Below are 13,977 nucleotides of genomic sequence, written 5' to 3'. Positions count from 1 at the left end.
TTTTGTGTGTGTGGACCACTATTTGTAATCAAGAATTTTCACGGACCACCTCATAATACTTATTATAAAATATGTCTACACAAAGTCCTGAATTAATCTGCACATCTAAATAGTCTTACTAGCACTAAAACTATAACTGGTCATCACATCAGTACAACAGGTTTCTTAACCTTATATCATAATTATTTATATACATATTCTTAGTGTTGGGAAAGTTCACTTTCTACATGAACTAGTTTAGTTCACAGTTCACAAATTTTAAAATGAACTAGTTCAGTTCATAGTTCATATTTGAAAATGTTAAACTAGGTCACAGTTCCAAAAATGAACTAATTTATAGTTATTTTTTCCCATATTATTTTTTTTAAATAATGGTCATTATAGCCCATATAGAACCACAGAAAGCAATTATTTTGTCTTTTTTTACACTGAAGCTAAATGCGTCAGATTTCATCTTCATATTCAACTTTAAATCCTTATCCAACCAGGTTTTACATTAGCATTGACTGTCTTTTAATTTTCGTATTTGCTTGCACATACCTTGAAAGGCTAGCTGGGTGGGGGTCGCACCCCGGGCGAGAAGCGCTGCGAGGCATTGCGTGTATGACAACTCGCAGGTATTGCACACCACACGTGCATGTTAAATAGCGTGAGCTTAGTCAAAGTCTATATCAAGATCTGGAATATGCGTTAGCAGCCTATGTTACACCACGTGTAACACATTAAGGCCTGTTTACAGTGTGTTTTAGTCGGGTTTTCGCCTGGAAGAATATACAAATCTGGCACCCTATTGAACGACGTTTAACTGAGAGAGCGTGCCGTTCACAGGCACCAGAATGAATGAGTTCACAGTAACGTTTATTAGGCAGCAGTACACGTTTGCCCAAAATATGAACGAGTTTGTATATTAAAATATACATATTCTTATTTTGCCTTTTCACGGACCACCTGCAGTACCCTCACGGACCACTAGTGGTCCGCGGACCACAGTTTGGGAATGGCCGCTGTAGAGTACAATGACAGAAAACAGGTGGAGAAAGAATTAGAGAGACTGAAGGCATCAGAGACAGAAAAGAGATGATGAATAAAGTGAATGTAGCAGTTTCGTATTCATGATACAGGTTATAAGCCCCTAAAATAAACATGATTGCATTATTTACTCACCCTTATGTTGTTCAAAACATAACCACTTTTAATTTTCCAATTAGGAATTAAAGATGTCATGAATAATTTATATCAGTCATGTTTAATCAGTGCAGGTTAATGTTAGTAAGTTTATGAATTAGAATTGTCCCCTACAGGTTGCTATGCAGGATGCAAGACTAAAACTTGTTTAAAGGCAAAATTACAGTGAAATCAATAAGCCATATCAATCACGCACAACATCCCTGTCGCATTTCACGGCATAATGTACAGCCTAAGGCTATCGTTCATTTTGTAAGAATTATATGGGGGAAAATGTTGATTATTTAGTGATGTATATAGGCGTAGTAAAAAAAAATGCTTTTGCCTATACATTTTTTGGTCATGTATATATATAAATTCTTTTTTTTTTTTTTGGTTTATTATGAAATATGTAGGTGAAGACCAAAATAAAATTGCTCTATTTTCAGGCACTAAATCTATACCATTTTGAGACACCAGAAGAATGAACTAAAATGTGTTACAATAAAAAAAAACGAACTTAGGTACTGGGTTATGGATCAAATCGATGTGTGCCCAAATTTATGTAACGTAAATGAAAATAAAAAATACCTGAAACCACTCAATTCAATGATAAAATCTACTAATAACTAAAAGCATAACTTGATGCATTTTAAGGACATACATATATTTAGAATAAAATGTTTTCTGTGGTTTGACTGCAATTTTAATCATGAAGAAATGTCCAATAATTTGAGTAAAATCATTAAAGAAACAAAATTTTAAACAAACAATTAAAATAATAAGCTAAAATAACTGTCAATCTAACAATGAAATGAGCAGTCATATTTACTGTTTATTACTTTTACTTCTTATTAAAACACTTTAAAGAGCAACTATGATCCGATTTATCCGAAAATTTACATTTTATTTGGTGTGTAAGTGTTAGTACATGTTAACGATATGCAAAAGGTAATTCCAAAAGTAAACGATGTTTTTCGTCTCCAACGTAAATCTTTTTTCTTGCACTACAACAAACTCACGGATTGTAGGCAACAGTTTAGTTCCTGCCCAGCTGAAAAAACCAGCATACCAGCAAGACCAGCATATGTTGTGTTTTGGTGCTGGTTTGCTAGTGAACACCAGCTAAACCAGCATCAAACCAGCACCAGCATTAGCACCAGCTAAACCAGCAACAAACCAGCATTAGCACCAGCTAAACCAGCATAAGCACCAGCTAAACCAGCATTAGCACCAGCATCCCATGCTGGTCATACCAGCATATGTTGTGTTTTGGTGCTGGTATGCTGTGACCACCAGCTAAACCAGCATAGACCAGCATAATTCCCATGCTGGTTTGATGCTGGTTTTTTCAGCAGGGTGGGCAACTTGACTTGGACACGACGGTCATTATCATAATTCCACATGCTTAGAAATTACTGTATGTAGGCTATGAAACGAACTTGAGTTCGATTCAATTGAAACAAACAAGATGTGTTTGAATACGCTTAGAAGTTTTAGGATGTTTTGTCAAGTTGCTTCTGTAATACCACTTTCCTATCTGCAGATAATGCACTTAGGAACGTAATAGCTTGTCTTAAATGAGGTCTTAACTAAAATTACTATGGTAACTAAACAGTTAAGATAAGATTTTAAAGTTAAGATTTTTCTGTTTTATGCCTCCTGGTGTGCTGTAGACGTGCACGTGCAGATTTAACATGTAAACCGCGCGAATCCTGTGCTCTTCAATTATTCACCTGACTGAACATTTAACTAAAGCACAAACACTGTAAACGGTTTTTCTTTAAATAAATATACAGTGTTGGATAGTTCTCCTTGTTGCCTCCATGTGATAACTGTGGTAAATCGTAGGGATGTGTGTGTTACTTTGGTAAATGATTGTTGTCAAGCAGCTGTTGCGTCACGCTCCCGTCCAGCAGATGGCGCAAACTCACCGCGTATTACATAAAACAACAGATGAAGAGAAGCTCACACTCCCAATTCGAGCAGCAGTCTTGTGTTGTTTATGCGTTTTAATATTTGTATGAATATAATGTTTGTGTTATCTTTTTTGTGGTAAACTAAGTGTTATTACGCCCTACTGTATGGACTGTTGCTGGGTTTTTTTAACGGACAGTTTCTAGAATTTTATTTCTGTAGTAAGTAAGGTTTTGTTTCTTGATTTAACAAAGCTGCACTCGTTTATTGAAATAATGTTTTTTTGTGAATATTATAATGGTGATGTGTTTGTGTTCAGATGTTCATCATGAGAGATCAGATGGATGTGATGTGCTGTAAATCAGTAGGAACTGATCTGTCCATGCTGGATATTGATGATTTGATGACAGAAATCTCTCAGCTGAAGAACGAGGTGGCGTTACTGGAGTCAAAGCTCAGACAGAGAGATGAACTCAACACAAAGGTTTGTGTAAGTTAAAACACTTAAACACTCTTTGTCATCATGATTGAGGTTTGTGTGTTTAGTGTTGATCCTATAGTGAAAGTACATCATCACAACTGTTTGTTTTAATGTTATTTCCAGGATGTATCTGGTGTCTCTCTCTGTGGCTTTACTGATCAAACATCTACAGATCTTCTGGTTTCTGTCTGTAATGAAGACCAGAAGACATCAGTGAATCTGCTGGACTGTGGGATAGAAGTGAAACAAGAAGACACAGAAGCAGATGAAGATTATGTGATTCATTCAGGTATGTATAGGGATTTTCCTCGGTCAAAATTGACATAAATTGCATGGTACATTAACACGTGGCGTCAGCGGCATTAACGCTTCTCATTTACTTTGAATGGGTGACGTCATGCATTGCCGAACTGAATTGTGAATTAACAGCTTCACATCCCTGTTGTTGCAAATGGCAAAAGTTGAAAAAATTTTCAACCTTTCATGCGCAAATGCTGGAGTCAGCCAATCAGATCGGCTTATGCAAATATCCTAGTCCAGAACCAGCCAATTATGTTTATGCGTGTTTGAAATAAACTTGGACCTAAAATAATTTAATTACTTTCCAATTTGCTTGTCCCATGTAGGGTTACAGGAACAATTTTATATACAAAATATTATGAAATAAACATTAAAGTAGGGGTGCTCCCGATAAACGCCGATATACTAGGGCTGCACAATCACAGGAAAAATGATGATCACGATTGTTTTGCTCAAACTTTTGATCACGATTAAAAATACGATCATTCTTTTAGTGAAAAACTTCTATTTACTTCAGTATTTTATTACACTTTACAGCCATGTATATAATATTATAAACATTTTATAGGCCTATATTATAAAATATTTTATTGTTTCGTAATATCCACAGCTCACATTCTCTTAGATCTTTTTAAAACATTTAAAATAATTCCGCAAAATTCCGCATAGATTTTGCAAAAGAAATCCGCAGAAATAACAAAAATAACTCCTCCTTACACAGATTCCTTACAGCTGTACGACTATTGCAGCAATTAAAGCAGTTCAGTTTTAACTGGCAAAATTATAAAATATCTTTTATTTATTTTAGAACCTTTTTTGTTTGTTAAATTAAGGTTTTTGATACTGACCAAGCGGTTAGCGGCCGACAGCTAACGTCATGTTGACGACTTGTTTGATCAAATGAGCCTCTCAAATCAACAATTCACTTGCCTACAATAACATCTATATAATATATATATTTTCAGCATATAACAATGTTAGTTTAAATGTTTATTATCAACACACTATTTTTTTTAAAAACGGAGGGGGGCTGCTTTGTTGCTCGCAGACGGCGGGGTGCAGAAAAATAATGAATCAAAACAAAACGAAATAAACATGAAACGAAATAAACATGCAGGTTGCTTTACCTTACACATTCGCTATGCATCAATTAAAATTCAAGGCTTTACACCGCATTTTTTACATGACTACCTTGATTATGCACAGTATTTAAGGTTTTTATTCAGTTCTCCATATTCCCCGATGCACTGAAGGTCATGCTGCTGGCAGAGACACTAAACACCGTTGCAACAGGTGCATTCTAAATGTGCGTAGTGGACTCGTGCGCTAGGTTAAACGTCTTTCTTTTACAGTTTATCAATGTCTCAACGTTTCTTTTAATTAAATTATTATATATAAAGGTGGAGAAGCCTAAAAAATCCAGAGGCCTGGCCGCATATCAACTGTGATGTTAAAATTGGTCCGAAACCCGACCCAATGGGCGTAAAAAGGCTGAAATGCAGGGCTCTAGTAGCCTATATATTTATATCAAATTAGAATTAAACTAAAATAAAAACAAAACATTTTTGAATAAAAATTTAAACCCCTTGCTGCTCACAGTGCTTAATGGACACATATCCTTGGCTAACTTACATGATACGCGATCTGTTATTGTTGTGTCGTGGATGGTCGGGGATTTTTTATGGTTGCGGCTTGCGTCTTCAGCTTTTGAAACTCTTGATATTTCACGTTTGGACGGAACAGGAGCACAGTTTGCACAAGACTCGTGACTTACCTGATCAACATCTCTTTCCTCAAATCCGAAATATCCAAACAGAGGAGTTGGCCTGACCCTTTTTGGGAATTAAACATACATATTTCTGCACTTTCTTCGTGTTGCTCTGCCATTATGTTCGAATGACTGTAAATCTCGTGATGCCAACGTATTTTGCACTTGCAAAGAAACACTCCGTTTACTCTGACTCCGCCCATAACAAACACTGCTTGATTCTAGACCGTGTGTTTTGTGCTTGGTCTTTGCACATTAATCGCGACGATTGTCATTAATTAATCGTGGGGCACGCATATCGTTATCATGATAAAAATACGATTAATCGTGCAGCCCTACGATATACACTAATAATATGTGTCCGAAAACTATTCTGAATCGCACAGCCAATATTATTCACAGCTATTTCATGTACTTCAATGCTTTTGATCAGTAATGTTAAGTCCTTATCAATCTGTTAGTTTGAGTCATTAATTATTACATGAATTTGAAAAAGCAACACTAGTCAAACATTGTTTTGGCTGTGGCAAAAAATTTTCAATGCAGGAAAAAAACTGTATGCGTCTTCCCTTAATGTTTGCCAGTTTTGACACAAAAAACAGGAATACTACAATTGCAGTTCAAAAATCTCATATTGTTCATAATGTTTTTTTTCTGTTTGTTTCAGACCTGATGGAGCCAAAAGAAGAAATCACAAATGCAAGAGAACAGACAGATCAAGGTGATTTGATTTATTTAAGTATCTGCTTCTAATATTTAACCAGTAATGACAAAGACACAAACACAATTATAGTTTCAGAAGTTCTCAGTGTATTTTTTTACTGTGTCAAATTCTTCATAATGATTTTCTCTGTTCATTTTAGATCAGAAAGCGGTAAAGGAGGAAATTTTACAACTCAATGAAATTGAAGAGCAACCTCATCATTTGATACCCAAGGAAGAATCTCTGAGCTGCTCGATTACTGAAAGGAATTTGTCACCTAAAAGAAAAAAAAAGAAAAATTCAACAGCCAAGGGTGCTCTTATTTGCCCTCATTGCAGAAAGACCTTCACCTATAACTATAAACTTAATGAGCACATGAAAACCCACACTGGAGAAAGACCTTACAGCTGTGATCAGTGTGGTAAAACTTTCATGAATAAATGGCACCTTAATGACCACACAAGAACCCACACTGGAGATAAACCTTACAAATGTGATCAGTGTGGAAGAACCTTCACTCGCAAGTCTTGCCTTATTCTTCACATGAGACTTCACACTGGAGAAAAACCTTTCAGATGTGATCAGTGTGGTAAAAGTTACATGAATAAATGGCTCCTTAATAACCACACAAGAACCCACACTGGAGAAAGACCTTACAGCTGTGATCAGTGTGGTAAAAGTTACATGAATAAATGGCACCTTAATTACCACACAAGAACCCACACTGGAGAAAAACCTTACAGATGTGATCAGTGTGGTAAAAGTTACATGAATAAATGGCTCCTTAATGACCACACCAGAACCCACACCAGAGAAAAACCTTACAGATGTGATCAGTGTGGAAAGACCTTCACTCGTAAGTCTGACCTGAAAAAGCACATGACAATTCACACTGGAGAAAAACCTTACAGATGTGATCAGTGTGGAAAGACCTACAACAGAAGTTGGGACCTTAATGAGCACATAAGAACCCACAATGGAGAACAGACTACATGTGATCAGTGTGGAAAAACCTTCACTCGTAAGTCTGGCCTGAAAAAGCACATGAAAATTCACACTGAAGAAAAACCTTACAGCTGCGATCAGTGTGAAAAGACCTTCAAGAGGAAAATCCACCTTAAGGTTCACACAAGATTTCATACTGGAGAAAAGCTTTACAGATGTGATCAGTGTGGAAATTATTTTATTCATAAGTTTGAACTTAACAAGCACATGAGAATTCACACTAAAGAAAGGCCTTAAAAAGCCCCTACTATGCGGTTTTCACGTTTAAAGAGTTCAGATGCAAAACCACTAAATGCCACCTTGGTCAAAGAGTTAATAATATTAACTGAAAGCTCTGTCTTGGCATGTATTATACGTTCATCACATACTTCTGCTTCAAATTTGCTTAATCCCAGCCTAAGACCATTCAGAAATACTGGTTTGTTGGCAGAATCCATTAAGAGTCTGATAGAAATGCTCTTTTACAAGAAAAGACATCAGGGTGGTTCCAGACCCTTTTTTGGCACCCTACAATTATTAAGTCTATTAAACTATTAAACAGTTAGAGCGAAACAAACAAACTTGGCAAGTAACAAACAGGGTTCAATGCAAATAATTTTTAATATGATTCAAATGTTTATTTCTTTTAATTTTGATGATTATGACTGACAACTATGAGTGAATGCGACAGCTGAAACCCAGGTCTTGCATACGTCTGTGCATAGTGATTCTTGAAGCACTGACTCCAGCTGCAGTCCACTCTTTTTGAAACCCCCCCACAGTTTTGAATGGGTTTTGTTTCACAATCCTCTTCAGGGTGCGGTTATCCGTATTGCTTGTACACTTTTTGCTACCACATCTTTTCCTTCCCTTCGCCTCTCTATTAATGTGCTTGGACAACTTTCAAGTAAGCAGTCTTCCCCATGATTGTGTAGCCTACAGAACTAGACTGAGAGACCATTTAAATGCCTTTGCAGGTGTTTTGGGATAATTAGCTGATTCCAGTGTGGCACCAGATGTTTTCAATATTGAACCTTATCACAATATTCTGATTTTCCTTAGTTTTCAGTTATAATCATCAAAAATAAAAGAAATAAAGATTTGAAATATATCAGTCTGTGTGTATTGAATATACATGTTTTTTGAATGGAATTAGTGAAATAAACAACTTTTGATGATAACATTCAGTGAGATGTTTGCTTTACTAAATGGATATATAATGTTTATATAAAGTATATAAAGGCCAAACACTACAGGCAAAATAGACATTCTTCAGTAGTTTTTATTTTTTATTTGTCTGAGGTCTATTTATGATGATTGCATGGTTTTTATATTCAAAAGCAATAAGTAATAGGATATTTTGTCCCCTGGATTTGAGACTGACTCTTTAAACTCTCTGTTTAGATGGGCGGGCCAAATTGAAGACTTGGAAGTTAAAACCCACTGCAATGATTTGATAACAGTTTTTCATAGTAAACCAGCTTTCAGTCCTGCGTCGTTACATGTGGAGAATTGTTTTAAAAACTTCCGACGTGGGAAATGGCAGTTGGACGGATTAACCCATATCATTTTAAGCCGCAAGATGTTTTATGCACAAGACATGATACACATAAACAAACAATGAACAAATCTTCAAAAACTTTGCGAATTTAAATTCACTGTGTTTTCAAAACGCAGCTGGCTTGACCACAGACACAGTGATGCTTCAGTGTGTGATAATGTGTTAAGTTCTTATCATTAACTTTGTTGTTAGACACGGATGTTATACACAATCAGGACATATCAAGCGATCTCTAACAAAGCAATAGTGACTGTAGTACTGAAGTGCTTTACTCACATAAGATTGCTGCACCATTCCTGTCCGTATACAATATTGATGGAATAGCGTTGCTTTTTTATTGCAGTCTCTCTCCAAATCCAGTGTTTTACCAACGTGAGTTGGAACTTCTTTTAAAAAAAAAACTTCAACCACCCATTCCTAATTTCAGATTCCGAGGGAAGTTTATGCAGCGACTGTGTTCTTCCACAACCAGGCACTGTATAATATTTTGCAGTCTTCAACTTAATGTTTGTTGTATGGACTATCTGGTTTATGCAAACCTGTGGTTCAGGCTTCCGAATTAGATGTTAAGTGGAGGGGTGTTTAAAAATCGACTGCTTTGTTGTAACTTGGCACATTCCTGAACCTGCCATTTTTTGGCCTAAGTGTCACTATGTATATTTAAATTAGTTTTTTGGATTAATTATGAAAATTGTTTGTAAAGATCGAAATAAGAATGCTCTATTTTTGTGCACTCATTTTGTGCTTAATATACTAAAATTCTTCTTTAGTACTTCTTAAAATAATTTTAAGAACACGGAAGTGCTATTTTGAGACACCATTATGAATTAAAATGTGCTAATAATGTATTTAAAATCTTTATTTTGGTACCACTTGTAGTAAACTTGAACCCATCTTTGTATGAAAGATGGGTTCAAGTTTACTACAACTGATAACCTAATACATATTTAAAGGGACCCTCTACTTTTTTTTAATTGGCTCTTTTTCTAGCTCCCCAAGAGTTAACCGTTTGATTTTTACCGTTTTGGAATCCAGTCAGCCGATCTCCGGGTCTGGCGCTACCACTTTTAGCGTAGCTTAGCATAATCCATTGAATCTGATTAGACCATTAGCATCGGCTCGATGAGTTATGCTAAGCTATGCTAAATGTGGTACTGCCAGACCTGGAGATCGGCTGAATAGATTCCAAAATGGTAAAAAGTGTTTAACTCTAGGGGAGATGGAAAATGAGCCTATTTACCAAATATATAGTATGTTAAAAGTACATTCTAGTCCATATTCTCAAAATAGCACGGATAAGTACACTTAGATGTTTTAAGATTATCTTCGAAGTATAGATGGTTTCATCGGACGCACGTGATACACGTCTGGATCCGAACCTTACTTCCGGTTTCGTTTTTTTAATGGTCTGACTAGTTGCTAAACTGATCTCTTGAACAAATGCCTCGTCCGAAATAACAGATGTTTTGGTTTCCTAGGTAATCTATGTGTTGTTTTGTTTGCTTGTTATATAAATAAACTATGTTTAAAGAATTTGTTGTTATTTATTATTAGCGGAGTTTACCGGAAGTTACGTGCGGACCGCGACAGCGGCTTGTTTATGTTGTTGCCGCTGAAACGGTCTATAAAAGAACATTTTTAGCATATAAAGTACAAAATTAGTGAATGAAAATAGAGCACTTCAAGTACATTATGGAAGTGTACTTCTTTTTCACCTGGGACATTCAGAATAATTGTTTTATTTTATATAATAAATTGTATACATGTTAAAAAGTCTGACTTTTATTAATTAAAGTTTTAAAAGCTATTAATTAAAGTTTTTAAAAGGTATTATTTAAAGTTTTTAAAAGTTATTAATAAAAGTTATGGGTCCATTTTTTGGGACATAAATGTAAATAAAACAACTGAAACCACTCAACTTAATAAAATATCTAATAATTCAAAGCATAACTTAGGCTACTGCAATGACATATATTCAGAATAAAATATTTTCTGTGATTTGACTTCAATTTGTTATTTATGAAAAGGTTTCCAAAAAATTGAGTACAAATCGTTAAAGACACGAAATTTTGAGAAAACAGTTATTTAAGATAAAATAAATGTTAAATTTAACGATAGAACGAGCAGTCATATTTTCTGTTTATTAGTTGCTCATTAAACATTTTAAATACCTGAGGTGCTGTAGTCATGCGCGTGCAGATATCACATGTAAATCGCGTAAATTTGTGATCTTCAATTATTCACCGGACTGCACAGTTAACTAAAACACAAACTTTGTGAACAGTTTCCTTAAACGAATAAATGGCAAATAACTGGTGACAGCTCGTCAACCTCCCGTCCAGCAGATGGCGCAAACTCATCGCGTGTTACATAAAACAACAAATAAAGAAGAAGAGAAGATTCGAGCAGCAGACAGTAAGTTTTGTGTTGTCTATGCTTTTCAATATTAGTATGAATATAATGTTTGTGTCATCTTTTTTTTTGTGGTAGTAGCGTTATTATTCTCCCTTACTGTAAATTGCTGGGGTTTTTACTAGACACTTTCTAGAATTTTATTTCTGTAGTCAGTAAGGTTTGTTTCCTGATTTAACAAAGCTGCAGTCGTTTATAATCCTATTAAAATTATGTTTTTGTGTGAATATTATATTGGTGATGTGTTTGTGTTCAGATGTTCATCATGAGAGATCAGATGGATGTGATGTGCTGTAAATCAGTAGGAACTGATCTGTCCATGCTGGATATTGATGATTTGATGACAGAAATCTCTCAGCTGAAGAAGGAGGTGGCGTTACTGGAGTCAAAGCTCAGACAGAGAGATGAACTCAACACAAAGGTTTGTATAAATTAAAACACTTAAACACTCTTTGTCATCATGATTGAGGTTTGTGTGTTTAGTGTTGATCTTATAGTGAAAGTACATCATCACAATCTGTTTGTTTTAATGTTATTTCCAGGATGTATTTGGTGTCTCTCTCTGTGGCTTTACTGATCAAACATCTACAGATCTTCTGGTTTCTGTCTGTAATGAAGACCAGAAGACATCAGTGAATCTGCTGGACTGTGGGATAGAAGTGAAACAAGAAGACACAGAAGCAGATGAAGGTGATTTGATTTATTCAGGTATGTTTATTTCTGGATCAAAATTGACAGACATCTCACGGTACATTAACACGGGGCGTCAGTATTAACGCTTCTGATTTACTTTGAATGGGTGACGTCATGCATTGCCGAACTGAATTGTGAATTCGCCAGCTTCACATCACTGGTATTGCACACGGCAGAAGTTGAACATTTCTCAACCTTTCGAACGCAAACGCTGGAGTCAGCCAATAACATTTATGCAAGACCAGAAATAGAGGAGAATGTGTTGCGGCCACCGTGATTGGCTGTAAGCCACGCTCCAGACACGTCCTCCAGCGAGCGTTAACCATCAGTGTGAATGTACAATCAGTGTTGGACCAATCAGTTGTTGTAAAAAAAGAAATAGCAAAGCGTGCTGCACTGGTCTTCTTTAATCGTCCAAAGAGCACCAGTGATTGACATAGAAGTAATTAATACACTAAAAATACAAATATCCAAGGCACTCAAGTGAAAAATCAGACAAGCTGTCAATCATAATGACGCGTCCCGTTTCTATAGCATCAGATTACTAGCTGAAATGAAACATCACAAAAAATAAACAATTGAACATTTATCAGCGTGATAACAACTACCTTAACTACCAAATCTATAATATAATTATATATTTGACCTGAGTCCCGTTCGTTTGCATGGAGAGAGCGGCGTTTATGACTTGTACTGCATCCAGCTTCACTTTTTAAGACGTATAATGCACACCAGATAGACCATAGTCGAGCTCTGAAAACAGTCACTTTTGGCTTTAACTTTGAAGTGCATTGTGTAAATTAAAAGATTCACCATATGCACCATATTTGCAATGCAGAAATTGTATTCTTTATTATTTTAATTATTTTAAATAATTACCATTTAATGTTTTGTGCATTTATTATTCATGTTTGAAATAAACTTGGACCTAAAATAATTTTATTTCTTTATTATTGAGACAACTACATAACTGATGATGATTGGCTTAATTTCCATCATAAGCCAACCTAAGGCAGAGTTCACACACAAGCACATGCACAATCCGAGCAGTGTAAAAAAAAATTCTGAGCAGTGTTGCCAACTTGGTTGGTGACTTTGTCGCTAGATTTAGCAACTTTTTAGAACCCTTTAGCGACTTTATTTCAAAAAAGCAACTAGGTCAAAACTAGCTACCTTTTCTGGCGTAGTTGGAGACTGACGTGAAAGCACGTTTCGTTCTCTCCTCTCAACGAGCAGCTGTTGGCCCTATTACCTTTTTAAGGCAACACAGGCAGCCTGGTCCTCGCAGAAATCCCTCCGAGTCGCACACATCCGCAACGACAGAGCGATGGCAAAAACAAAGAGCTCAAAGGTAGGGTTTGCAAACTAGAAGTATAATAAGCACTACTTTTCCATCATTGAGGTTAAAGGCATGAACGTTTATGTAACATGCAACTTATGCAGAGTAAGAAAGAGTCTCTCCACATCTGTGGCAAGTAATTCTGATCTAATGTGTCCGCTCGTTCTCTCTCCCACAATCATAAGCGTTGTTATCAGGGGCGTCATGCACCAATTTTTTTTAAGGGGGCACAGTGTCAACAGCTCCCAGAAATTTGTGCATACACAGACATCAAACGAAATATTATAGAGCTTTCAGTCTTTTTCATGGCACTTACATTTCTAACAATCTGAAAACCCCTGCTTTCATGCAAAAACCTCCAAAATAAGAGTGATGACTAACTTTCATATCAAATACTATTCAATCGGAATAATGACACATTTGCATCATATTTACATCTGAAACGGCATGTTTTATTTAAGTCTTAATTGCTTGTTTAATTGTGTCATTAATGCATTTTGCACAACAACTACATTATCATATAAAATTAATGTAATTTTAAATCCATAAAGTATATAAACAACGAAAATGACATAAGCTATAGCCACGTGATTGATTTTAATGTTCAATAATGATTTTAAAAAATATGTTTAGATAAAATTATTAGAGGAACGGA

The 13,977-nt window shown here is 35.7% G+C and overlaps 1 protein-coding gene across 1 annotated transcript; it reads left to right on the top strand.

Moving 5' to 3' along the window:
• Window positions 1-6,272: 6,272 nt before the first annotated feature.
• Window positions 6,273-8,420, top strand: LOC141281367 (uncharacterized). The gene is made up of 2 exons (XM_073813074.1): window positions 6,273-6,351; window positions 6,494-8,420. Exons 1-2 carry the CDS (start codon window positions 6,303-6,305, stop codon window positions 7,573-7,575), a joined length of 1,131 nt encoding a protein of 376 aa, XP_073669175.1. The 5' UTR covers window positions 6,273-6,302; the 3' UTR covers window positions 7,576-8,420.
• Window positions 8,421-13,977: the final 5,557 nt, after the last annotated feature.

The sequence above is a fragment of the Paramisgurnus dabryanus genome, chromosome 21, assembly GCF_030506205.2.
Source record: "Paramisgurnus dabryanus chromosome 21, PD_genome_1.1, whole genome shotgun sequence".
NCBI classification, from domain to species: domain Eukaryota; kingdom Metazoa; phylum Chordata; class Actinopteri; order Cypriniformes; family Cobitidae; genus Paramisgurnus; species Paramisgurnus dabryanus.
The sequence above is the reverse complement of the archived record's forward strand: the minus strand, read 5'-3'. Positions and strand labels throughout refer to the sequence as shown.